The 26,641-nt window shown below is 42.5% G+C and overlaps 2 protein-coding genes across 16 annotated transcripts in view; both read right to left on the bottom strand.

The window, feature by feature from the left end:
- The window catches only part of LOC122682155 (putative ankyrin repeat domain-containing protein 19), a 66,975-nt gene extending 49,469 nt beyond the window's left edge, over positions 1 to 17,506 (bottom strand). For both annotated transcript variants that reach the window (XM_043884962.1, XM_043884963.1), the window contains exons 1-8: positions 16,544 to 17,506; positions 14,016 to 14,130; positions 13,680 to 13,853; positions 9,566 to 9,672; positions 7,863 to 8,000; positions 4,768 to 4,835; positions 2,207 to 2,240; positions 1,028 to 1,097 (exon numbers count right to left, since the gene is read on the bottom strand). In XM_043884962.1, coding sequence (XP_043740897.1) covers positions 1,028 to 1,097; positions 2,207 to 2,240; positions 4,768 to 4,835; positions 7,863 to 8,000; positions 9,566 to 9,672; positions 13,680 to 13,853; positions 14,016 to 14,130; positions 16,544 to 16,776 — 939 coding nt within the window. In that variant the 5' untranslated portion in view covers positions 16,777 to 17,506. The remainder of the gene's footprint in view (positions 1 to 1,027; positions 1,098 to 2,206; positions 2,241 to 4,767; positions 4,836 to 7,862; positions 8,001 to 9,565; positions 9,673 to 13,679; positions 13,854 to 14,015; positions 14,131 to 16,543) is intronic.
- Positions 1 to 26,641, bottom strand: part of LOC122682154 (ninein-like protein) — a 705,741-nt gene that overhangs the window by 565,761 nt on the left and 113,339 nt on the right. For 5 of the 14 annotated variants that reach the window (XM_043884949.1, XM_043884951.1, XM_043884950.1 and 2 more), the window contains one exon: positions 24,901 to 25,868. The exons of 8 other annotated variants lie outside the window; for them this stretch is intronic. In XM_043884949.1, the coding sequence (XP_043740884.1) occupies positions 25,677 to 25,868 (192 nt within the window). In that variant the 3' untranslated portion in view covers positions 24,901 to 25,676. Of the gene's footprint in view, positions 1 to 24,900; positions 25,977 to 26,641 lie in introns of those variants that run through there. One more of the 14 variants, XM_043884952.1, reaches the window with a different exon arrangement.

Below are 26,641 nucleotides of genomic sequence, written 5' to 3'. Positions count from 1 at the left end.
TCAAAAAAGCAGAAGTAGATGCATTTTTGGAACTCACTTGCTTTTTTTATGATCCAGAGGATGTTGATAATTTGATCTCTGGTTCCTCTGCCTTTTCTAAATCCTGCTTAAACATCTGAAGTTCATGGTTCACATACTCGTGAAGCCTGATTTGGAAAACTTTGAGCATTACATTGTTAGCATGTGAGATGTGTGCAATTGTGCAGTAGTTTGAACATTCTTTGCCATTGCCTTACTTTGGGACTGGAAGGAAAACTGACCTTTTCCAGTCCTGTGGCCACTGTTGAGTTTTCCAGATTTGCTGGCATATTGAGTGCAGCAGCACTTTCACAGCATCATCTTTCAGGATTTGAAATAGCTCAACTGCAATTCCAACACCTCCTTTAGCTTTGTTCATAGTAATGCTTCCTAAGACCCACTTGACTTCGCATTCCAGGTTTGGCTCTAGGTGAATGATCACACCATCCTGGTTATCTGGGTCATAAAGATCTTTTTTGTAGAGTTCTGTATATTCTTGCTACCTCATCTTAATATCTTCTGCTTCTATTAGGTCCATACCATTTCATCCTTTATGGTGCCCATCTTTGCATGAAATGTTCCCATGGTATCTCTAATTTTCTTGACCAGATCTCTAGTCTTTCCCATTCTATTGTTTCCTCTATTTCTTTGCATTCATCACTGAGAAAGGCTTTCTTATCTCTCTTTGCTATTCTTTGGAATTCTGCATGCAAATGGGTATATCTTTCCATATCTCCTGTGCCTCTTGCTTCTCTTCTTTTCTCAGCTATTTGGAAGACCTCCCCAGACAATCATTTTGCCTTCTTGCTTTTCTTTTTCTTAGGGATGGTCTTGATCACTGCCTCCTGTATAATCTCATGAATCTCCATCCATAGTTCTTCAGGCACTCTGTTTATCACATCTAATCCCTTGAATCTATTTAGCACTTCCGCTGTCTAATCAGAAGGGTAAATACTACATGAAACTAATTTCAGAGCAGGAATACCAATTTCACAACAGAACACTTTACCTTGGTTTGAAAACCTAAGACTTCATCGTTTGATGTAGGACCTAAATCAACGCCAGGTTTGTTGGGAAACCTTTAAAGCAAAAACATACAATAAAAATAGTGAGCTCATTTTGAACAAAAGAAAAAAAAAACAAGTGAAAGTTTATATATTAAATGAACTTTCTTGACATGAATAAAATTTGGCCTGTTTTAAAACACCTTTTTAAAATTTTTTTAAAAGATTTCTTGATGTGGACCACTTTTAAAGTCTTTGCTGAATTAGTTCCAATGGTGCTTCTATTTTATGTTTTGGCTGTCTGACCCTGAGTCATGTGAGATCTTAGCTTCCCTGACCGAGTATTGAACCCACACTGCCTACATTGGAAGATGTCTTACTAACCATCTTAACCACTGCACCCCCAGGGAAGTCTCCAAAAAAGTTTTTCGTTACCTATTTCTGCTTCCATCTCTCCCAACCTATGAAATATCTGGTTAACACTCATTCTTAGTTTCCATAACAGAGAGTGACAGCCAATATGTCGGCAGAGCCTAAAAATAATTGGTTTTCATCAAAAGTTCTAACAGCTAAACTGAAAATCCAATTGATGGATTGAAATAATTCTTGTTTGCACAAACTAGAATAAACCTGATGACTTTAAACAAAGCAGAAGAACAGGCTTTTCCTTCTGCATTGTCCGTTCAAGGTTCAGAGACGAATCTGAGTCCATCCAAAAGGGGAGCCTTGGTCCATCAGCAGGGATGCCACTTATTGAGATGGCACCACCTCTCTCCTTTACTGGAAGAGGGAGTACGGGGAGTTTCCCCACAATGTCGAAACTTAAAATGTACACAAGTCAAAGGACTAATTTATATCTTTAACTTATATACTACCTAGGTACTTCTCTGTCTCTGTTGAGGGCCATGGGAGTGGACGTGGGAGCCAGGAAGACCAACTGTCAAATCACAAGTCAACTTATTTTAACCAGGGTCAATTCATTAACCTCCTGAAACCACAGTTGCCTAATTAAGTAAAAGTAGGACACGGCTACTTTACAAAGCGGCTGTGATGACTCTGAGGTCACAAATGTTAAGCACGTAATGCAGTGTCTAACGCAGAGTAGAACACTCAACAAATATTAGTTTCTCTTCTCCATGTTCCCTTTGTTAAACATATAATTTAAAACATCCATAAAATCTTACCTCCTTGAAGAGTCCTCTTCAGAACTCTCATCCGCTAGTAAAGAAAAAAGCAAGATACCGTTTAAATCAACAGAAGAAAAATACAGAATATTAAAACCTCAAGACTGATGCTTTGTTTAAAGGTATTCCTTTCAAACCACACCTGGAGGCCACACTAGAGGAAGGGAACAGTGCTGTACTATACTCGTAGGCCACTGATGCCTAAGAACCACTTCTCCCCTTTATAGTCATCAAATGCAAAACAAAAAACAAAGGAAGAACTGCTGTTTACAATGACCATAATCCTAACCAAACTCTGGGAGACAGACAGAAAATGATACTACACCATTAACAGAATCAGTACTATAAGCTGACAATAGCACATTTAAACAGCACAGTATTTCTGGACTTCCACCAACTGAAGCACTGAACAGAGACTATAGGCGTCTTGCTGGGACATGACAACTGCTCTGGCTCTTCAGCTCACAATGAAAACGCCCTATCATAGGGAGGCTTGGTCTACAGGCACTGAACTTCAGAACGTGGTACAACACCGGAAACAAAAGTCTTCTCTTCCTGGCCCTCTTTCCAAAGGCAAGAGAAGTGTGAAAGATGTAGTGATTCCAGGTTTAGAAAGGATAATCACTTGAAAGGCAGGTGGGGGAGGGCAAACGGGTAAACGGGCTCAACTCAGTGGTGAGAATGGGGACTAGACGTGTAGTGGTGAGCACGAAGTAGGGTACACAGAAGCTGAACTTTCTTAAAAAGTTTCATATATATATATACACACACACACTAATGTGTTTAAAAAGAATCTCTTGAGACTGTCTCCTTCCTTTGCTTAAGAGCATCTGGACCACACAGAGCAGGATGCTCCGAAGAGTGCTGTGTGCTAGTGAGGGATATCATCATATCAGTCCTTCCCATTATATGGCAAATGTTGACAGAAAGCATGCTTTTTCAGCTTGGAAGGCATACATCATCACATCCTAAGCTGATGAACAAGGAGAGGGAGGGAAGGATGGAGGGAGCCATGGACTCTGGTGCTGTTGGGCAACATTTCCCAGGGGTCGTCATGATCTGATGCTGGAGGGATGACTCACATGCAGTGACTCCACGGGGAGAGCAGGGGCAGTGATTTTTAAGTGTTTGCACCCTGTGACATCAGGACAATTCTTAGTACATAAAAGACACTTGAAAGCTATCTGTTTAGTGAACAAATGAACAAATAAATTAACATGTTTTCCTTGAAAATTTTGCTTAGAAAAATACAGAAATTAACCAGAGAAAACTCTATTCTATTCTGAGTGTACTGAAGACCAAGACACTCTCATCTCTGTATCTCCTCTGACTAGTGTATTAAACCAACCTACAGTTCTTTGATAGATGTTTTTGTTGTTCAGTCACCAAGTCCTGTCTGACTTTTGTGACCCCATGGACTACAGCTCACCATGCCCTCCTGTCCATGGGATTTCCCAGGCAACAGTACTGGAGTGGGTTGCCATTTCCTTCTCCAGGGGATCTCCCCGACACAGGGATCAAACTGTATCTCCTGCATTAGCGGGTGGATTCTTTACTACTGAGCCACCTGGGAAGCCCCCTTTGATTAGACAGAGGTCTACTTAGTTAAAGCTATCCTCGGATACCCTGTACAATGTGCTAGATGCCACATCCAGTGGACCTAATGCTGTTTTTATTAACGCAAAGTATTTATGTGCTTTTATTAGAACCTGCAGAGTTCCAAGTTGTTGTATTTGAATATCAATTATGGTAATCTTTTTTTTTTTTTTTTTTTTATGGTAATCTTTTAACTGATGGCAAGAGAACATCTTGTTCTTACAAAACTATACTGTCATGACAATTGGCCAACACACAAAAGAAAATATCTGGTCCTAATGAAGTCAACCTATCTCACTCTCTCTGGATCTGTAAGGAATGAAGTTGGTAATCTAGACCTGCTTGGTACAACAATAGGCAAAATAACTGGTTCTCAACCAGGCATTGCTTTTCTGCCTTCTGTACTATTGGTAAGTATCTTTCAGAAATAATCTCTCACTACTATGCTGCACACTGGCTCAGCTTTGCAGTTATTGCTTATCATTTCTTATCCTACCAGGAAGGGATTATTCAAGTTCCTAGTTTTAATGATGGTAACTGTTTTGTGAGACTAATTACTACACAGTAACTACTAACTATTCATTCACTAAAGGCAAACCATTTCTAAAAATGAAAGTTCACTTTCATAAGAAGTCCAATCTGCTATACTATGACTATAGATGAAATATACATCATACTCACTTCAAAATTTTTTTCTGATTTACACAGAGATCTATTATAGGACTTTAGGAGCCATATTAAATAAATGGATTTCTTTTCAAAAATACTGTCTTTGATGTTAAATCACCTATAATTAACATCTTAAAGAATTCTGAATACTAGAGTATAAAGAAATTAATTTAAAAAATAATATACACATGAAATTTACACTAATTTTTTCATAGTTCTTTCATTAGTGAAACTTCCTCATTCCTACTTTATCTACGGTAGAATCACCAAGACTAATTTGGTATCAGATGACGTACCTGGGTTGCTCTTTTCAGGAGAAGTTTTAGGTCTCTTTTCTTTATATTCAGAAATCAGTTGGTGAAAGCTATGTATTAAAAATGTGATAAATAATATTTTAACACTGATATGAGAAACAACTACCAAATTCTTAGATCATTTCAGACAATGTCATAGATATCAAAACTTCAATTGTCCCATACATTTCAAGTTTCTAAGTTCTATAAACTTTTCTTTAGCATAGTAAAGGAGAAAGTAAAGGTATATTGTCACCCTGCTTATTTAACTTATATGCAGAGTATATTATGAGAAATGCTGGGCTGGATGAAACACAAGCTGAAATCAAGATTGCTGGGAGAAATATCAATAACCTCAGATATGCAGATGACACCACCCTTATGGCAGAAAGTGAAAAAGAACGATAAAGATTCTTGACGAAAGTGAAAGTGGAGAGTGAAGAAGTTGGCTTAAAGCTCAACATTCAGAGAACTAAGATCATGGCATCCGGTCCCATCACTTCATAGCAAATAGATGGGGAAACAGTGATTGACTTTGTTTTTTTGGGCTCCAAAATAACTGCAGATGGTGATTGCAGCCAAGAAATTAAAAGATGCTTAATCCTTGGAAGGAAAGTTATGATCAACTTAGCATATTAGAAAGCAGAGACATTACTTTGTCAACAAAGGTCTGTCTAGTCAAGGTTATGGTTTTCCAAGTAGTCATGTATGGATGTGAGAGTTGGACTATAAAGAAACTAAGTGCAGAAGAATTGATGCTTTTGAACTGTGGTGTTGGAAAAGACTCTTGAGAGTCCCTTGGACTGCAAGGAGATCCAACCAGTCCATCCTAAAGGAGATCAATCCTGGGTGTTCATTGGACGGACTGATGTTGAAGCTGAAACTCCAATATTTTGGCCACCTGATGCGAAGTGTGGACTTATTTGAAAAGACCCTGATGTTGGGAAAGATTGAAGGCAGGAGGAGAAGGGGATGACAGAGAATGAGATGGTTGCATGGCATCACCGTCTCAATGGACATGATTTTGGTTAAACTCTGGGAGTCAGTGACGGACAGGGAGGCCTGGCGTTCTGCAGTTCATGGGGTCCCAAACAGTCGAACACGACCAAGCAACTGAACTGAACTGAAAGGGGAAAGAAAATGAAGATGAAGAAGTCATGAACTCAGGGCAGTACAGCTCCAATAATTAACTAGACTTAGCTTGGCATACAAAAAAATCTCTCAAGCTTGCAAATCCAGCTCTATAACCAACTGCCCTTTGATCCTGGAGGAGTTGTTTCTCTACAGTTCAAAGTCTTCCTCTACACAACTGGGATATTACTACCTGATTTCACAAGAGGATTAATAGGACCCCCGAATGCTTGCAGAAACAGTCAAAGAGTGGAATAAATTCATCTTCAACTTTATTGCTGTAACTCCTTTGGAATTCCAAGTAAATCCCAATGTGTACTTTTTCATACATTTAACATTCACGTGTTGCATGAAACTGTTATTAATTCTGGTGATTAGCTGTTCGTTGTGGTTTCTAACTTAGGGAATCTCAGCTCTTATATAATGTGTACCTAAATTTATTTATAACATATGAATTCACTACATTAGAGAACATAATGATCCGCCATTACTGCAGCTAATTACAAGAAGAGCAGAAAACTAATCATAATCAAGACCTGGCCTGGACCACTACTCTTCCTTCTCTACTCAAACTCTGAACCAGCAGATCTTCCTGACAATGATGTTTAATCTCCATGTCCCTCTCCAATTCACTTGGAAGACATATCCCTACTCTTACAGTGGATACTGCCAAGTTCTAGACAGGGCTTACCTCTCTGAATTCCAACTATCTTCCTTGAGATTTAGGGATTTCTGCTGAATGGGTTCCTTACGGGGCAGATTCTGAAAACATTTAAGGTGGAGGCGGATAGGAATCCATTGGAAGGTTTTCATTATTACAGGAAACGGATCCCATGAGGGGCCAGGCATCATTAGGGAATCTCAGGCCAGCTGGCACCCACTACTCTGGGAAGGATGACAGGGAACCTGTGACCTAAGAAAAGGTGCCGCCACAGGACAGAAGTTGCCTTGAGGTTCAGGTCTGGATACAAAGGAGAGAGGGAAGTCTGCTCAACCCCTGCAGGAGTGCGTGACCCTCTCTGACAGCCTAACATGGTCCCCACTGCCATCTGCTAGCAGGAAAGATGAAGGAGAGCCTCCGCGGCCCCTCGACGTGCAGATCTGGGCTCGCACGTGGCTCCACATGAGGTCTCTGAGTGAGGGCAGAGCCAGAGGCCCGGCTGCCTGCACTGGGCGCGGGTGCTGGACAGCAGTGACTGAGCGACACGCACATGCACGACAGCAAAGGTGCCCTCGCTCTGAAGCCGACGTGTGCGTCACCTCAGAGGCTGGGGACCTGGACCCACGGGGGCAGCCTGGGAGCGAAGGTCAATCGTGAGACCACTGCACGATGAGTTTCTTTGTTTTTCCTTTTAAAATGTTTTATTATAGGTCTTTATAGAGCCACATCCAGACTCCAGATCCAGCTGCCAAGCAGACCCCATCAAGCCCAGCTGGAGCAGCAGGGCTGCAGCAGCAGAATCAATGCAAGCAACAGGGTGATGGGAAGAACTATTTTCTCCCCCGAAAGTGACTTGTGGAAGAGGACTGTGTCGTTCATCTTAGGGAATCACAGGGTTCTTGGAAAATTCAAGGGGAAGCATATAGAGAGGCAGGTCCTCAAGGGAACACACAGGATTTGCTGCTGAACTAAGCATTTCAAGACCCAAAGAACTAGTGAGAAATATCACAACTGTGACACTGTTCGTACGCCATACCGAGAGGTCACACTTGGAATGAAATGGCTAATGTCAAGCTTTCTAAGGATCAAGGTCTACATGTCCTGAGATAAAGCACCCCAAACCCACAGCCAAGAGTAACTAACTGACCTTTGCTTGGCTTTCAGCGTTTGAGGGGGAACATCTCACCACCCTTCTCCAAACTGCCTGCACCAAACTGGAACTCTCACTGGTCATGTAGCAAGTAACAGTTAAAATTATTTTTGGCTGCAGTTTAGTGAGAACTGGCATTTTAATGTGAACACTTACATATTAAAACCACTAATAACAGCATATTCTTCTGCGGTCCATCCAAAAACATCTTGAGAAAAGATGTCAACACCTTGCTGAAGAAGAAGTCTGACAACATTTTCTGATTCATACTTGACAGCAAGCATGAGGGCTGTTCTGAAACAACAGAGGGATGACTTCAGCCTCAGGAAGCTGAGTCAATTTACTTAAACAGTGAATTTGTTATGCTTTACCAAGTGAACGCCTTGCCCTTCCATGAAGAACTCACCATTTACAGGCTCAAGGGTTCATCTTCGTAAATCACCTCCAAGGCTAAAATGAAGGGGCGGAAAAGAAGCCGCCTGTCCCTCACTATTTCAAAAGTCCCTGATGGGGACTTCCCTGATGGACCAGGGGATAAGACTCCAGGCTCCCAATGCAGGGGGCCCAGGTTCCATCACTGGTCAGGGAACTTGATCCCATATGCTGCAACTAAGAGTTCCCACAACTAGGACCCCATGCAGCCAAAATAAATAAATAAATGATTTTTAAAATAATAAGCAAGTCCTTGATGGACAAGAAATGATGCTCAGGTCACCTATCTGAGGCAGGTGACCATTTAAGGGATGAATTCCCTATTTCCTCCTTAGTCTGATATATTCGGCTTCAAAGTCAGCTAGAGGTTGGGTTAAGGAAAGGCTACTTGCAGGCTTAAATCAAAAATATTGATAATAATGGGAATAAAAATAGTCGTGGTGGCCGTTAATGATGTGGACAAGCATGTGATAGGCACTAAAAATGAAATACTATATATAAAATCTTTCTTACACACAGGCACCTTTGAAAGATGCATTACTATTTGCCTTTCATATCAGGAAACTTATTTGCTGATGATAAATATCCCTAATAGGTAGGAAACCTAGGAATTGAACCTAGTCTGAATTTAAGCCCATCATTTTTGTCTGTATTGTCCACCTCTGACTTGTCTTTGTTAAAGGAACTGTTTATCCAATCAAAGCTATCTTTCTTCCTTCTACCTGCATTAAACATGAAAATATCAAAATGTACTAAAATGAGAAAGGCTAAAAACTGATGAGCCCACAGGATCTGGTGACAGTGAGTAAGAATCACCTTTTTGTGGCTGTTGTTATTTGGTCACTATGTTGTATCTGACTCTTTTGTAACCTAATAACATCAGCATTTGGAGAAGGCAATGGCAACCCACTCCAGCACTCTTGCCTGGAAAATCCCATGGACGGAGGAGCCTGGCGGGCTACAATACATGGGGTCGCAAAGATTCGAACACAACTGAGCGACCAACACACACTATGCTTCTTATAAAAATATATACATACAAAGTAGAGGTTAAAGAATTCTTTGAAAAGAATTAAGAAACTCGATACTGTCATGAGGTAAAGTAAAAAGCAGAATCCATATTTCATAAAGCTAATAAAACTAATTTGAAATCCCTCAGCTATTACAAGATTGACCAAACAAACAAACAAAAAACAGGTTGCATATGACATCAGTCAATATTATAAAGGAATTTGAATCCTGCTATACATTCCTGCTATATATTGTTCATGATTCCCAGTCAGAATAATTGATTTTCTACCTAAGTGATGATGTGTTGATCACAAATGAATCCTCTTATCATTTAATCTTGATATTACCATCCTAGAACCACACTAAGGGTTTTAAAAAGAAAAAGAACAAAAAAAAAAGAAAAAGAACAATGGTACCTTTTCATCTTGTCAACTGCATGTATATTTGCTTCTTTCTTTACTAAAAACTCCACCATGTGCCCTCTCCTTTCACGTATTGCAACTAACAGTGGTGTCAGGTCATCCTATAAGACAGGGAAAACCATTTTTAATGTACACGGTTAACCAATTTCTAAGGTGAAATTAAAATCATGCAATAGATTCTCTGAACTTAAAAATAAAAGTCAGAAAGCAAATGAAAGAGAGCCCCCTCCTCCTCATCGCCTTGTGCACCTTCTTTCTCTTTAACATGCTCCTCCTCTGGGCCTTCCCTGGTGGCCCAGTGGCTAAGAGTCAAGCTCCCAATGCAGGGGGTGCCGGTATCATTTAGCTACTGTATCAACTGCGTATTTTAGAAAAAATGCTGAGGCAGAAATATCTAATACTATCTGTAGCATGCATAACCTATCCAAGGATGACCATGAGTAAACTCAAAAGGTTTACAGACATTTCAGTGGGAATATTATTCTCTACATGAACATACAAAGGGAGCAACTTTTTTTTTTTTTTCCCCAAAAAATCAACTGTGGGAACCCTGTTTTACTGCTTTCTCAGAAATGTCTCCTGGAATTGAATCTTACTCATTCTCTCTTCCTTGCTTGCTCTTTCCACTGCCCTTCCTTAAGTTAGACGTTCTGGCTGACAGGTCAGCACTGGCTGGATGCTAACTGCATGCAGAATGAGTGCCCTCCCCACCTCATCTTCAAAGACCCTTCTTGATGACTCTCATGTGATTACCTACAGACCACCAAGGAGAAGCTTCCAGAACCCTAGAGTTCTGGTGTCTGTCTTGCTTTCCTGCTCTTAGTTAAAGATTGCAACATAAGATGACCAATAAACACACGCCCAGCATTTTCTCCAGGAGCTGCTCCTCCACGAGTTCTCCCTGCACTGTCTCTTATAACCCGGTGTGTTTGTGAGAGTTATTCATTGCGAAACCACCACAACCAACTTAAAAATTCTAATTTGAAAAATTCAATGTGGTTCTTAAGAGATTTTTTAAAATATGAAATCAAATATAGATTAATTAGACTGTCTTTAAAACCTTCAAATATTTACCAAAATAAACTATCAATGAAAAATTGGAAACTCAAATGCTTATGGACGGAAAGCTGAGGCCCTGAGTAAGTGAAAAAGGCAGGTGAGACGGGTAACCGCGAAAACACATGTCCCACACAGAAGTGCTGTCCTCTGCACGCAGACCAAACAGTAGGATGGGCTCAAGGGGGTCCAGATTTGGTCCTTGGAGAAGTCTGAACTTCTGTATGAGCCGCCTAAATTTGAAATGTTGACTCAATGTGTGGAGGTAAACTAAACATATCCAAGGGCCATGTTTGGTCTATGGCCCACTTTTGGTTTTATGTTTGCTGTTTCCAAACAGGTGGGTATAAAGCAAATATTTGTATGTGAAACCTTTCCTTTCTTCAATATCATATGTTTCACAAAAAAAGTGGGTCCCAATATGTAAGAAATACAGGTATTAAGGCTCATAATTCAATTAAACAGAAATTCTTTTAAAAAGACTCATAATTCACAGTCAAGAATGTTTCCACTGCCTGTTGAAACTACAATCTATCTCTAGAATTCTTCTAGATTGTTAATCAAATGGATAATGAGTTTCCAAGCCTGCTGAAAATAAATGCTTAAAACAATTCCCCTCTGGACTGTTACTAACTTCATGGGTTTTAAAGCTCTCGTCTGTTTATGCCAGGGATCAGCAATTCTAACAGACACACTGCAACAGTCTGTCCTGCAGCTGACACCAAAAAAGGCTCACTGAGTTACTATTACTGCACTCAGGAAAACCCTGTTGGTAACAAATATCTGTTGACCTAATGACCTGGATGATAAGAGAAGGTGCAAAATCCTTAAAGGATCAGACTCTACAGATGACTGTGACTTCACCATGAGCAAATCTCTAAAGATCTTGCAGTGTCACTGAATGATGAGTGGTTGGAAGGAAAAGGAATTATCATGCAATCCCATAGATATTGCCAAAGATACTCCTTTTAATGTCTCAAACACAGGGGCAGAGAAAAAGTCAGGCTAATATTGTTGGAAAGGAGGGAGCTGATGGAAGTAGCTAGCATTGATCAAACTCCAACACCTCTAGAGACTACTTTCTTTTGTGATAGGTGCATTTAGAAACTACATGTATTCATGCCGTAGTTATTCATCAAGGACTAGATCAGAATCTCAAGGGAATAGTTCTAAATACACACGTCCAAGCATTCCTTGATTTACTCAGTCAAAATCTTCAGGGAACAGCCTAGGCTTGTACATTTTTTTAATAAGTCTTCCCAAATAATTGTGGTTCACCAGCAGAATAGAGCTGAGAATTAGTGCAGCAACCACTCTGGTCTCATCTCTTACTCACACGGCCAATTCCTTCTCTTACATGAGGGTTTGAATAAAAAAGAAAAGTGTAAGAGGTAAGAGTCATCAAAACTGCAATTTTTAAAATGTTCCTGGGTAAACAGTGGTAGAACAGGGACTAGTAAATCCAAAAGGCAACCTGATCTCATTATTTATAAACCCCTTATTTCCTTCCCATCAAGACATTCTAGATGGGAGAGCAGAGTCTAGACTCTTATCTAAGTGGATGGTTCTGCCAGAATAGGATAATATATCAGTTAATCATTTGTTCTTCTCTCTTAATTCCCACTTAATTGCCACCTGTTCACTACCAGTCTGTTTTGCTCAGAGTCTTCTTAAAACTGGCACCTAGGCAAGTTTACAATTCACTCACGCTCTTTTTCAAAATAACAATTATTATCCCTGAAAACGGAAAAGCACCTCACAGAAATACATCAACTGAAGGGAATAAAAAGCACAAACCAAAATCTCGGGACTTCCATGGTGGTCCCGTGGCTGGGTCTCAGTGCTCCCAGTAAAGAGGGCCTGGGTTCGACCCCTGGTCAGGAGACTAGATCCTACATGCTGAAACTAAGCCCTGCACAGTCAAATAAATAAATATTAAAATAAATAAATCCTCTTCTTGGCATTTCCCAACTGCCACAATTCCAGCCTGACTCGCACTTTTCACTTGCTAGCTCCTTTCCTTTGCTTTTGCCCTCTTAAGACTTGGGCAGTGAGAGAGAAACCGTGCTTATATAAAACATTTTTCATAAAATGGGAATTTGTCAACAGCAGCAAGATTTCTATTATGTTGTAAAATGCTTTTGTTATGTTTGAATTTTAAGACAAAGTCTACTGATGCAAATTTTGCTTTACTGTGTTACTTTAGACTGATTACAAAAAAAAAAACTTAAGTGGGGGAAAATATTTGGAAAATGTTTCACCTTTAAGAAGTGCAGTGTTATCACCAATACCAGCCATAGACACTCAAAGGAACGCTTTACTCTCTAATGCTTGAGAAATATCATGATTTAAGTGAAATCTTAGACAATTTGGTTCCTTCAAAAGACTTCCCTTCAGGGAAGACTGGAGCTTCCAAACACGGAAAACTGAGGCCACCTGTGAGAGTGGGGGCGGTTCCTGGCGGGGCTGCAGAGGCCGGACTTCACAAGCTTCCTGAAGAAAGAGCAGGAGGGGCAGCTCCCCAGGCACAGCTGCGGCCCCGCCGCGCAGCTCCCCGGGGCTGAGCGTGGAGGACCCCGAGGTGCACCTGGTGAACCAAGGGGTCACCAGCACGAGTGAACACCCGTGCTGGGTGTCAAACTTGACGTGACCCGCGTAGCCGGATCTCAGAATTCAGGCCTGCTGCCTCCCAGGCCCACCTGCACTCACCCAGCTCCCCCTGCTGGGCATTGCGTCTCCTTCCTCCTCTGCCCACCCCCGCAGGCCTTCCTTTTCTGTGAGCTCGGAGCCTACCACCCACTCCCACTCATGTTCTAATGGGAAAACCTTCCTTCTGGGGTAGAAAGGTCGCTGGCAGACAGAGCTCTGCCCTTCCTGGGGGCACCGACTTTTTTCACCCCTGTCCCCTGACTCAGGTTTAGAACTGTTTCCATGGTAACAGGGCCTCATGGGCACTATTCAGTTTACCTGTTACCATACTGCTGTTAATAAAACACTTGTAGATTAAAAAAATGCTTCACAAACATTTGGTCAATAAGTTAGCTGACGATACCTTGTTCCTGGCTTCTATACAGGCGTTGTAGGAAAGCAGCTTTGCTGCAAGTGATGAATTCTGGCAAAGGACAGCGTAGTGGAGCGCGGTGTTGCCACAGGCGTCCCTGACGTTCGGGTCGGCGCCCTGCTCCAGCAGGAGAGTCGCGCACTCCTCCTCTTGGCATTCTACAGCCTGTCAGCGTTGTGCCAAGAAACAGAGTGTGAGTTCTAGGAATTCAAAGTAAACAGTCCACAAGCTTCACCAGTTCCCTCTGTTTCAGTGAGATAAATTCATTTTTAGTCTCAATAGTTAAATCACATCCATCTCATGTGGACACGGTTCGCTGCCCCATACCTTCATCAGCACAGTCCTGTTTTCACTGTCACAGAGGTTAAGCAGGCATTTTCTCTCCAGGAGGAGAGCCACCACCGCTGGATGGCCATTGGCACAGGCCAAGTGGAGGGCAGTCCTACAAAAGCAGGAGCAGTTTTTAGGAAACTACAGTGGTACTGTTTCAAAACAATCGTTCGTTCATGTGATTGAAAACATGCAATAGCATGGTACTCCTATCACTCTAAAACAAATATTTTGTTTTCTTCTGGAGAAAGAGCAGCATATATTAGCTTTAGCTCCTCTTACACAGTATGAAAGAGCAATCTACTTGGATAAATGCACAAGACCTTGAGATTCAGCTCAGCTTGGGTTTGACTTTGACTTTCACTCTGTCACTTATTAGCTGTCACTCAGCCTCTTTGTGCCTCAATTTCCACATCAACAAAATGGAGAGAGAGTAGTCGTTATCTCACAGGACACAGCTGGGATGCTTAAATGAGATCCATGCACAGATAACTGCGATGCTTAAATGAGATCCATGCACAGATAACAGCTGGTAATTGTTAGATTCGAATATCAAAGTTACTACTATTACTACTGTCTTACAAGGACAACATCTGAATGAAGTCAAAGGATATTACAACTCCTTTGCAGATATGTTTTGAGGATTAGAGACAACATTGTACTCCGATGATTCTAATATGCTCATTTTCTCACATGTTAACGTCTCTGACATTGGAATATAATTTATAATTCACAAGCTTTACAACTGTAAATTGTAGCATTTTTGTTTGTTCATTTCTCGTTTTTCTGTTGGTCTAATTACCATGAGGGGTTTTCGTCTAAGTTTCTTTAGAGATGATGTATGTTACATATTATTATATAATACAGGTCACAACACAGTGATCCCCAACTGTGAATGGCTACACTGCATTTAAACTGACTATAAAATATCAGCTATATTGCCCATGTTGGACAATATATCCTTGTAGCTTGCAGGATTTTAGTTCCCCCACCAGAGATTGAACCCTGGGCCCAGAGCAGTGAGTCTTAACCACTGGACGGACAGGAAATTCCCAAGACTCCCTTGACTTCTGAAAAGGCTGAAAGTTGTCACAGGATACCAATCCTCACAAAAAATTCTAAAATAAATTGAAAGTGACAAATTATTTTCATCTGTGCCACATTCCTATCAGTGCCAGAAAGATAAGCCCTGTCTGCTCATCTGACTTCCCTACAGACAGTTTATTCTACAGAGATTTTTAAATTTGGGGGGTTGCTAAATCAACTTTCAGATTTTTTTTTTTTTTTTTTGGTGCCGAAACCCAGGTAACTCCAGAGTTCTTGCTTTGAAATCATTCTTAGAAAGGTCTCTGGGGTGGGATATATGTATACTCACAACCGATTTATGATGTTGTACAGCAGAAACCAACACAACATGGTAAAGCAATTACCATCTAATTAAAAAAATATTAAGGTTAGTAACCAGTAGAACTAGAAAAAAAAAAAGCTCATTGTCAGCACACAAAAAATGCATCAATAGGAATTTCAGTTTTCTTCTGGTAGTTTTCCCACCCTATGTATTTAAAATGTTTGATCCATACTCCATCTGAAACTTTTTGGTGAGATAAAAAATCTAGTTACTCTCAATAGTTACCAGGTTATTTCTCCACCGTCTACACATAATTTATCTTTTCTAATAGAAACTGTCATCAAGCAAATTTTGATAATCTAAAATGACAAATCTTTGTCTACTATACAAAACTTTCAATTTCATCACAATTAAAGACAGCATGTGTAACCCAAAATCTTTAAAGCCACGATATACTGATTTGGTTTAAATATGGAAAGACCATATATCTTAAGAAAATGTCTTCCTATTCAATGATACAGTCGTCTTTCTACTTCAAAGCTGTCTTCTAAGGGCCTTCAGGAAGGAACATATACACATAAGTGTACACTGATATAAAACGGATATTGCATTGTATCTGAAGAATTTTTAACCCAGAAGTTGACCTGTCATGGGGATTATTTTTCTCTCTCCGCAGTTTTCTAGAATATATAACATTATGGTATAAAAATGTGCACATTAAAAATAAGAGGTCGACAACATAAAAAATCTGTCCACTGCCAATATCCACAATGGACAATCCATGATGAAGTGTTTTCATAAATCACATGAGAAAAACAATGTGAGAGCTAGGGAGTTCCAGCAGATTTCTTGAGGGCTGTAGAACTTGAGAGCTCTTACTCATGAGTAGATCATGATAACGCATGCATAACAACAAATGAAGAGGAGGAGGAAGAAGAAGAAAAAAAAGGTGCTATTCATCTTTTATTTCAGTTCTGTGATTACTGACATTCAGTTAAATAACTTTAAAATAACCAGCAAAGTGCTCTATAAGAGGAATTATTAGCAGGTCTGAAACTAACTAAGGCTTTTGCAGCCTATCAAGTCTGTGGGGCGCTGGATCCCACAAAGGTGTCTGTGAGTCTTGGAGGGGAAACTCACAGGAGGGACCCCTGCCAGGCCCTTCCTCCCCGCTTACCTGTCCAGCTTGTCCTTGTCGTTCAGGCCACTCTTCCCGAGCAACAGAACCTGCTGCACTTTGGCTACATCGCCTACACTGGCAGCTTTGTGGATCTCTCCGAGGTCCTTGTCTCGGATGTGGTTCCTGGGCTGGAAGTTGGTTCTATGATGACCTCTGTCTCTCCCCGGGCTGATGGAGGAGTCGAAGGATGGCATGCCCTTCTTACTCCTGAAGCCAAAAATCTTCTTCATCGCAGAGCCTATGGGCTCCAAACACACCAAACCTCCCCCTTGGCTCTTCACAGTCCCCTAAACTCAACACGAGCGCTAGAGGTAAGTCAGCCGTCCTGCCACAACCTCCCAGCTGGGAAGCTCAACGGTTTGGAATCTTTCATCCCAGAATGATCGTTGCTAAGAGACGCCTCTAAACACACTGCCTGTGTGCCACAAGGTCCAGTGTGCATGCGCAAGAACTGGAAGTGCATTTTTTGAAAGAAATAAACAATATCAATAAACTCGTAGCTAAGGTAAGAAGGAAAGAGAGGAAACTGAAATAAACACAGAAAGGAAAGCAACATTACAACAGGTACCTCGGAAGTAAAGAAGCATAATCATAAGGGACTATTATTATTGATGAACAATTGCAAATTGGAAAACCTAGATGAAATAGATAAATTCTGAGAAACAGAAGATAAGACTAAACAAGACTAGACAAGACTAAAGTCCCTGACAAGTCCCTAACAAGAGTAAAACAAGAAAAAATACAAAAATAGAAAAACTCAACAATCCAGTAACAAGTAAGGAGATTCAAATATTAATTAAAAAAAAAAAAGAAAAACTCCCCAAAGTTAAAAGCTTACGGCCAAATGGATTCAAAACTCAATTCTACTAACATTCAAGTAAGAATTAAAAGTAACACTATGCATAAAAACACTTGACAAAATTCAAAATCCATTTATGATTAAAAGAAATTCAATAAAATAGAAATTTCCTCAATACACTAAAGGCCATTTATGAAAAGCATGAAAAGTGAAAGTGATAGTCACTCAGTCGTATCTGACTCTTTGCTATGCCATGGATTATACAGTCCATGGAATTCCCTAGGCCAGAATATTGGAGTGGGTAGCCTTTCCCTTCACCAGGGGACCTTCCCAATCCAGAGATAGAACCTAGGTCTCTAGCAATGCAGGCAGATTCTATACCAGCTAAGCACCAAGGAATCCCAAGAATACTGGAGTGGGTAGCCGATCCCTTCTCCAGTGGATCTTCCTGACCCATGAATCAAACCAGGGTCTCCTGCATTGCAGGTGGACTCTTTACCAACTGAGCTAACAGGGAAGCTAGTCTTGCTTGGGAAAACAGCGTCTGATAGTAGGAAAAGCAGGGACCAGGAAGCTTTGATCTGGATGGCTGCCGTCTTTAAAGACAAAGCCCTCTGTCCTGTGACTGATTCACGCTGATGTTTGGTAGAAGCTAACACAATACTTTAAAGCAATTATCCTTCAGCTAAAAATAAATTGGAAAAAAAAAAAAAACAACCCACCTCTCCTTCAACTATGCTGCCCCCTTCATCTGCAGCCTGAACGGTGCTCAACCCAGAACCAAACACCCTGAAGGAGCTGCCCAGCCCCACGCTCTCCTCCTCGCCGCAGCCTAGATTCTGCTCCCTCACTCTGTGGAACTGTTCTCCTCTCTGCCACGGACTCGAGAGGAGATGAAATCAAACGGCTCGCCTACAGTGAAGGGGGAGAGCCCTCAGCACTTCAGGTCCCGGGTGCCAGATGGTAAGGTTCAGAGAAAGCTGCCAGGGACATTACCAGGGTACAAACATCACGTGGTGAGGCCACGAGCTGGATCCTCACTGGAGGGAAAAAGAGATCAAGATCCTCAGTGATTTGTCTGTCCCCACAGATGGGAGGGGGCGGGTTGGCGTGCATGCAGTCACGGGCTGTTGTCACTTCCCGGCAGGGAGGGGACTCCTGCCCTGAGTCTGTGTGGCTGACACTGCGCTCTGATCAAACGTATCCCGGGTGTGGAGAACAGCTGGAGCGCATGTTCAACCTGCCTCAGCCTGGCTCCCAGGAAAGAGCAACGAGCTTTTTTCTCTTCCCAGGTAGTGGCGGAGGCTGGGAAGAAGCAGGGAACACACATTGGCTCAAGAGCACATTCTGATCCAAACTCACAGTGTAGCATAAACCTATCATTTCTGATCCCGCAGGACAGGCAACAGTTGAGTTGCTCAGTCGTGTCTGACTCTTTGCGACCCCATGAATCGCAGCACACCAGGCCTCCCTGTCCATCACAAACTCCCAGAAGCTACTCAAACTTGTGTCCATCGAGTCGGTGATGCCATCCAACCATCTCATCCTCTGTCGTCCCCTTCTCCTCCTGCCCCCAATCCCGCCCAGGATCAGGGTCTTTTCCAATGAGTCAACTCTTCCCATGAGGTGGCCAAAGTATTGAAGTTTCAGCTTCAGCATCAGTCCTTCCAATGAACACCCAGGACTGATCTCCTTTAGGATGGACTGGTTGGATTTCCTTGCAGTCCAAGGGACTCTCAAGAGTCTTCTCGAACACCATAGTTCAAAAGCATCAATTCTTCGGCGCTCAGCTTTCTTCAGTCCAACCCTCACATCCATACATGACCAATGGAAAAACCATAGCCTTGACTAGATGGACCTTTGTTGGCAAAGTAATGTCTCTGCTTTTATATATGCTATCTAGGTTGGTCATAACTTTCCTTCCAAGGAGTGAGCGTCATTTAATTTCATGGCTGCAATCACCATCTGCAGTGATTTTCAAACCCCCCAAAATAAAGTCTGCCACTGTTTCCACTGTTTCCCCGTCTATTTTCCATGAAGTGATGGGACCAGATGCCATGATCTTAGTTTTCTGAATGTTGAGCTTTAAGCCAACTTTTTCCCTCTCCTCTTTCAATTTCATCAAGAGGCTTTTTAGTTCCTCTTCACTTTCTGCCATAAGGGTGGTGTCATCTGCATATCTGAGGTTATTGATATTTCTCCCAGCAATCTTGATTCCAGCTTCTGCTTCTTCCAGCCCAACATTTCTCATGATGTACTCTGCATAGGAGTTAAATAAGCAGGGTGACAATATACTGTCTTGATGTACTCCTTTTCCTATTTGGAACCAGTCTGTTGTTCCATATCCAGTTCTGACTGTTGCTTCCTGACCTTCATATAGGTTTCTCAAAAGGCAGGTCAGGTGGTCTACTATTCCCATCTCTTTCAGAATTTTTTATAGTTTATTGTGATCCACACAGTCAAAGGCTTTGGCATAGTCAATAAAGCAGAAATAGATGTTTTTCTGGAACTCTCTTGCTTTTTCGATGATCCAGTGGTTGTTGGCAAATTGATCTTTGGTTCCTCTGCCTTTTCTAAAACAAGCATGAACATCTGGAAGTTCACCGTTCATGTATTGCCCAAGCCCGGCTTGGAGAATTTTGAGCGTTACTTTACTAGCGTGTGAGATGAGTACAATTGTGCGGTAGTTTGAGCATTCTTTGGCATTGCCTTTCTTTGGGATTGGAATGAAAACTGACCTTTTCCAGTCCTGTGGCCACTGCTGAGTTTTCCAAATTCACTGGCATGTTGAGTGCAGCCCTTTCACAGCATCATCTTCCAGGATTTTAAAAAGCTAAACTGGAATTCCATCACCTCCACTAGCTTTGTTCGTAGTGATGTTTTCTAAGGCCCACTTGACTTCACATTCCAGGATGTCTGGCTCTAGGTGAATGATTGCACCATCGTCATTATCTGGGTCGTGAAGATCTTTTTTGTACAGTTCTTCTGTGTATTCTTGCCACCTCTTCTTAATATCTTCTTCTTCTGTTAGGTCCATACCATTTCTGTCCTTTATTGAGCCCATCTTTGCATAAGATGTTCCCTTGGTATCTCTAATTTTGTTGAAGAGATATCTAGTCTCTCCCATTCTGTTGTTTTCTTCTATTTCTTTGCATTGATCCCTGAGGAAGTCTCTCTTATTTCTCCTGGCTATTCTTTGGAACTCTGCATTCAAATGGGAATATCTTTCCTTTTCTCCTTTGTTTTTCGCTTGTCTTCTTTTCACAGCTATTTGTAAGGCCTCCTCAGACAGTCATTTTGCTTTTTTGCATTTCTTTTTTATGTGGATGGTCTTGATCCCTGTCTCTTGCACAAGGTCACAAACCTCCATCCATAGTTCATCAGGTACTCTGTCTATCAGATCTAGTCCCTTAAATCTATTTCTCATTTCCATTGTATAATCCTAAGAGACTTGATTTAGGTCATACCTGAATGGTCTAGTGGTTTTTCCCTACTTTCTTCAATTTAAATCTGAAATTGGCAATAAGGAGTTCATGATCTGACCCACAGTCAGCTCCCGGTCTTGTTTTTGCTGACTGAGAGGAGCTACCCCACGTCCGAGGTCAGGGGACGCGGCCGAGACGAGAAATCCCACGTCCAAGGAGCGGCAGCTGCGCAGGCGCAGGAGGGCCGAGAGGAGCTACTCGACGATCAAGGTCAGGAGGGGCGGCCATGAGGAGACACCCCTCATCCAAGGTAAGGAGCAGCCGTGAAGAGATACCCTACGTCCAAGGTAAGAGAAACCCAAGGAAGACGGTAGGTGTTGTGAGAGTGCATCAGAGGGCCGATACACTGCAACCATAATCACAGAAAACCAGCCAATCTGATCACAGGACCACAGTCTTGTCTAACTCAACAAAACTAAGCCATGCCATATGGGGCCACCCAAGACAGACGGGTCACGGTGGAGAGGTCTGACTGAATCTGGTCCACTGGAGAAGGGAATGGGAAACCACTTCAGTATTCTTGCCTTGAGAACCCCATGAACAGTATGAAAGGCAAAATGATAGGACACTGAAAGAGGAACTCCCCAGGTCGGTAGGTGCCCAATATGCTTCTGGAGATCAATGGGGAAATAACTCCAGAAAGAATGAAAGGATGGAGCCACAGCACAAACAATACCCAGTTGTGGATGTGACTGGATAGAAGTAAGGTCCGATGCTGCAAAGAGCAATATGGCATAGGAACCTCGAATATTAGGTCCATGAATCAAGACAAATCGGAAGTGGTCAAATTGGAAGATGGCAAGAGTGAACATCAACATCCTAGGAATCAGAGAACTAAAATAGACAGGAGTGGGTGAATTTAACTCAGATGACCATTATATCTACTACTGTGGGCAGGAATCCCTTAGAAGAAATGGAGTAGACATCATGATCAACAAGAGTCCAAAATGCAGTACTTGGATGCACTCTCAAAAATGACAGAATGATCTCTGTTCGTTTCCAAGGCAAACCATTCATACCATGGTAATCCAAGCCTATGCCCCAACCAGTAACGCTGAAGAAGCTGAACTCGAATGGTTCTATGAAGACCTTCAAGACCTTTTAGAACTAACACCCATAAAAGATGTCCTTTTCATTCTAGGGGACTGGAATGCAAAAGTAGGAAATCAAGAGACACCTGGAGTAACAGGCAAATTTGGCCTTGGAGTACAGAATGAAGCAGGGCAAAGGCTAATAGAGTTTTGCCAAGAGAACACACTGGTCATAGCAAACACCCTCTTCCACCAACACAAGAGAAGACGCTACACATGGACATCACCAGATGGTCAACACTGAAATCAGAGGACAGGCAACAGCCAACCTGAAAGGTGGTGAAACTGGCCCAGGTCTGAACCTGGGTGTGTGCAGGGCGGAGAGAGAGGATTCTTTATCATGGGCAGGGATGGGCCCTGGGGCTGTCTTCAGCCTGTGAATGAGGCTGAGGAATGGGAGAATAATTTCTCCAGGACCCAGGCAAGTGCAGCCTGCAGCTCCAAGCAGTGCTTGGGCTGCTGTGTCCACACCTGCTCCCTGGTTAATTTCTGAAGCTGTCAGAGCACAAGAAATCTGTCTAAAGGAAGGTGGGCTGCCGGCGTTCAGATGCTTAAATAAACCACATCTGTAGGAGTGCAGAACCCAAAGGCCATGTCTGGGCCCTCAGCATTGAGAAGAGAAATCGTAGTAGTATGTGGATAAGGCAAAGCTCGGGATGCTGGAATCCTTTTGAATTATTACTCTGGCTCTGCCCCTAAATGAGCCTCAGATATTTCAACCAATTTATTTTCTCCATTTTTCTATGAATCCATGTATCTATCTCCTGTCTACTGTGATCTCAGCCTGCAAATTAAACTGTTTTCCTGGGGAGGAAGAGGGATAGGACACACCCAGAAAGGCCATTCAAGCACCGATCTGGCACTAATATCAACTAACCCCCACAGTGATGAAGAAAAACCAAGGGCTGCAGAAGAAAGAGTCAGATTTGGTGGCAGGTAGGCCGTGCGTGTGCAAATCCCAGCTCAAATATTCAGTTTAAACCCTCAGCCTCAATTGTCTCATCCCAGCATCACTTTATGAAGCTGTGGGTGTTGGAGGTTATCAGGTAGAGTGAAGGGGCATTTTGTTAAGTGTACACGTGGCAGCGGTCACTACTCTTATTAATTTGTGCATTATCACTGTTTCTGCAGAATCAGGGACGTGCCGTCACTAGGAGGAACGCTAGTCTAGTAAGGGTGGACATTAGGTATAATCAAGGTAAGGCTGGGGAGGAGGGTGGGGTCCTTCTGCTCTGGAAAGTGGGCAGGAGGCCAGGAGGCAGTGGACCTAGGGCAGCTGGGCACCAGGCCCCAGACCCCAGGATGGTGAGTAGAGGAAGGCTAATGATGAAGGTTCTCGACTGAAGAGGAGCAGGACTCAGGCCTAAACATTTCTGCCTGGACAAGACAAAGTACCAGTGGACCAGGGCCAAGGCATGTGCTGCCGGGGAGGGGACAGAGGGGAACCCATCTCCTGGTTCCTCCAGCAGAAGCTGAGTAGCTGCTCCCCTCAGGGAAGGTTAAGTAGCCTCACCAAAGCCATCTGACAGTAAGTGATGGATCCAAGGTGGAAAACTCAATCCTCTTTCCTACTGTATAGCACGGCCACTCTGATCAATGGTATGTGGCAACCTTGGATGGGAAGGGAGTTTGGAATGAACACTGGAGTATGTGTATCTTTTTGAATTATAGTTTTCTCCAGATATGTGCCCCAGAGTGAGACTTCTGGATCATACAGTAGTTCTATTACATTTTCATCTTTTTAAGGAACTTCCATACTGTTCTCATAGTGGCTGTAACCAATTTACAGTCTTACCAATGATGTAGGAGGGTTTCCTTTCCTCTATACCCTCTCCAGCCTTTATTATCTGTAGACATTTGGATGATGGCCATTCTGACCAGTGTGATGTGATACCTCATTGCAGGTCTGTCGTGCATTGCTCTGATAATTAGTGACACTGACCATCATTTCATGTCCCTGCTGGCAATCTGTATGTCTTCTTTGGAGAACTATCTATTAAGGTCTTCTGCCCATTTTTAATTTTTATTGATTTGTTTTGCCCATTTCTACATTAGGTTTTTGCTTGTTTATTTTTATTTTTTTGACATAGAGCTACATGAGCTATTTGTATATTTTGGAGATTAATCCCTTGTCAGTTGCTTCGTTTGCAAATATTTTTTCCCTCTCTGTTAGTTTTTTATTTTCTTTGTTTCCTTTGGTGTGAAAAAGCTTTTAAGTATAATTAAGTCCCATGTGTTTATTTTTGTTTTTATTTTCGGTACTCAAAGACATGGATCAAAAAGGATATTTCTGCAATTTATGTCAGAGTGCTTTTTTTTTTTTGGCTGTGCCATGGGCCTTGTGGGATCCTAGTTCCTTGACCAGGGATCTAACTCAGGCCCACAGCAGTGAAAGTGCAGAGTCTTAACCCTTGGACTGCCAGAGAATTCCCTCAAACAGTGTTCAGCCTATGTTTTCCTCTAACAGTTTCCAAGTAGGTCTTTGATGCAGTTTGAGTATACTTTTGTGTATGGTATCAGAGAATGTTCTAATTTCATTCTTTTACAGAGCTGTCCAGATTTCCCAGCACCACTTATTAAAGAGGGTTTTCCCCACTTCCATCCTTGCCTCTTTGTCATAGGATAAGTGACCAGAGGTGCATGGAGACAAGAGTTCACATTATGTTGTTGAGTCCTCCAAACCCAGATCTGAGCTTTCCATCTCTTCCAGCAGTTTAAGGTTTTTCTCATTCAAGCACGTACAGTAAATGTGCACACAGATGGAGGGGAGGGGGCCTGCAGCAGCCTCAGGAGAGAGGTTGCCACCAGGAAGGGGAAAGAGGTTGGCTGCAGTAGAACAGGGACTGGGCTTCTGTCCAAGATGTTGTAACAATGTTCTTAACACATCTGCATGTTTATGTAATACATATGAATCTTTCCTATAGAACTATTTTTCTATATCTTTGAAATATTTTAGTTTAAAAAATATTTAGATGTTAATCGGTTTTAATAGAAAAGGATTTTATTGCAAATACAGTGATTTCATATTACAGTAGTTTATTCTGATAAAACAAATGACCATAATTTATGTATATCTTGGATATAAAACTAAACTTTTTTCCTTTTTTTTAAAACATATAATACACTTTCCAGTGTGATGACATTTCAGTGAGGAAAAGATTGCATTCACAATGGATACCATCCTCCCTGAGTCCACAGCTCTGAAACACCAGCACTGTCTAGACCTCCCTCATAGTGGAACAGGCCCTGACAAAAAGGCTTCCTTCCTCTATCCCTTATCGCTAGTTGAAAGTTACAGAAACTGGAGCATTTCTGGAGTGTCTACACCGATCCACCATCGAGAATGCCAGAGACTACACCCATAGCACTAACAGTGCAATGGTAAAACTACAGAGCCCTGACTTTGCATTTTAATCTCTGTAGCCAAGGTCAGAAGTGCAAGATTAAAATTGCTTTATTTTACCATTTACCTTGCTGGGAACCTCATAATCTGTTTTTCTTGTCAGTAGCAAAATTAGGAATATAACTCTGGAAGTTACCCAAGGACCACTAAAAAAAAAAAAAAGTATAGTCTTTTCCAACCTGTTTCCCCAGCATCTGGCACACAGACCTTCATTAAATGCTTGTGGGGTAACAGAATGACAATCCTCGTCTATCCGGGGGTGTACAGCCAACGAGCCACAGTAAGTTATGGTGTCACAGTGGTTTACTTTAAAAGACGTTCTTTCAAAATGAACTCCAGGAAGAAAAGCAGTCTACACAGCGAGGGATGCTGTAGCAATCTTGCTGAGGAGTTTGCTGAGAGCTCTAACTTTTCCTTCCAAGAATCGGGACTTTTTCTCGGCGCCTCGTTGCTTCTCTTCAGTGACTTGAAGCGCTTTTGTCAGGTGGGCATTTTCCACATAGAGCTCCTTGAGCAGCAGATCAGATCGTCTGCTCTTTTCAAACTGGAGAGGGGAGAGAGCCACAGTGTACTGCACGTCTCACGCAGGGACGCCACGCCACCAGCTCTCCCTTCCTATTCCTCCACACGCGTTCAGACTAGCTTGGGGAACCTTACAAATAAGAGACATGTTGGATGTAAGGACAGGTTTTGTTATCCTGGCATGAGAGAGGAAACTGACGAACTATGTGGTAGAGAAAATTTAAGCCACCTTTGTACAGCTGTCTTGAAGACAAGAAGACCCAAATCTGGAGGCCTCAAAAAGACAACAAGGAAACTGTCAGGAGCACCCAAACTGTTTGGCTTATCTCAGCGGGCTCTGCAGGCCCACCATGTCAGCAGGGCGCGCTGAGGCTACTTGGGTGCTGCCCACACGACACCGACAGGGGCTCCAGCGATGGGGACACAGGACACACGGTCAAGATGCAAAGACGCAGGGGTCCCGGCTTTGGGCTTTGAAAGTCCCACAGGCACGTGTTCTAACGGGAGGAGCCAGCAGAGCACGCAGCGTCAGGTGGCGTGTTCACAGAGAAGCCAGGCGGGGGACACACAGCTGAGCCTGAGGTGAACAGAGAGCCCTGAGAGGAGCATGGGGGACATGGGGGAGGCTGCCTGGGTAAACCTCCCGGGCAGAGGCTGGCACATGCGGGGGTGACAGGAACGGCCAGGAGGCCCGTGAGGAAGGCAGAGCTGCCACGCCGGCTGGGCAAGGGCCTGAGGGGAGGGGGCCAGGTCCTGCAGAATCTCGAGGCCATCAGAGAAGCCGTTGTCTACTCT

The sequence above is a fragment of the Cervus elaphus genome, chromosome 23, assembly GCF_910594005.1.
Source record: "Cervus elaphus chromosome 23, mCerEla1.1, whole genome shotgun sequence".
Taxonomy (NCBI): domain Eukaryota; kingdom Metazoa; phylum Chordata; class Mammalia; order Artiodactyla; family Cervidae; genus Cervus; species Cervus elaphus.
Note: the sequence above shows the minus strand (reverse complement) of the source record. Positions and strands in the feature narration are given on the sequence as shown.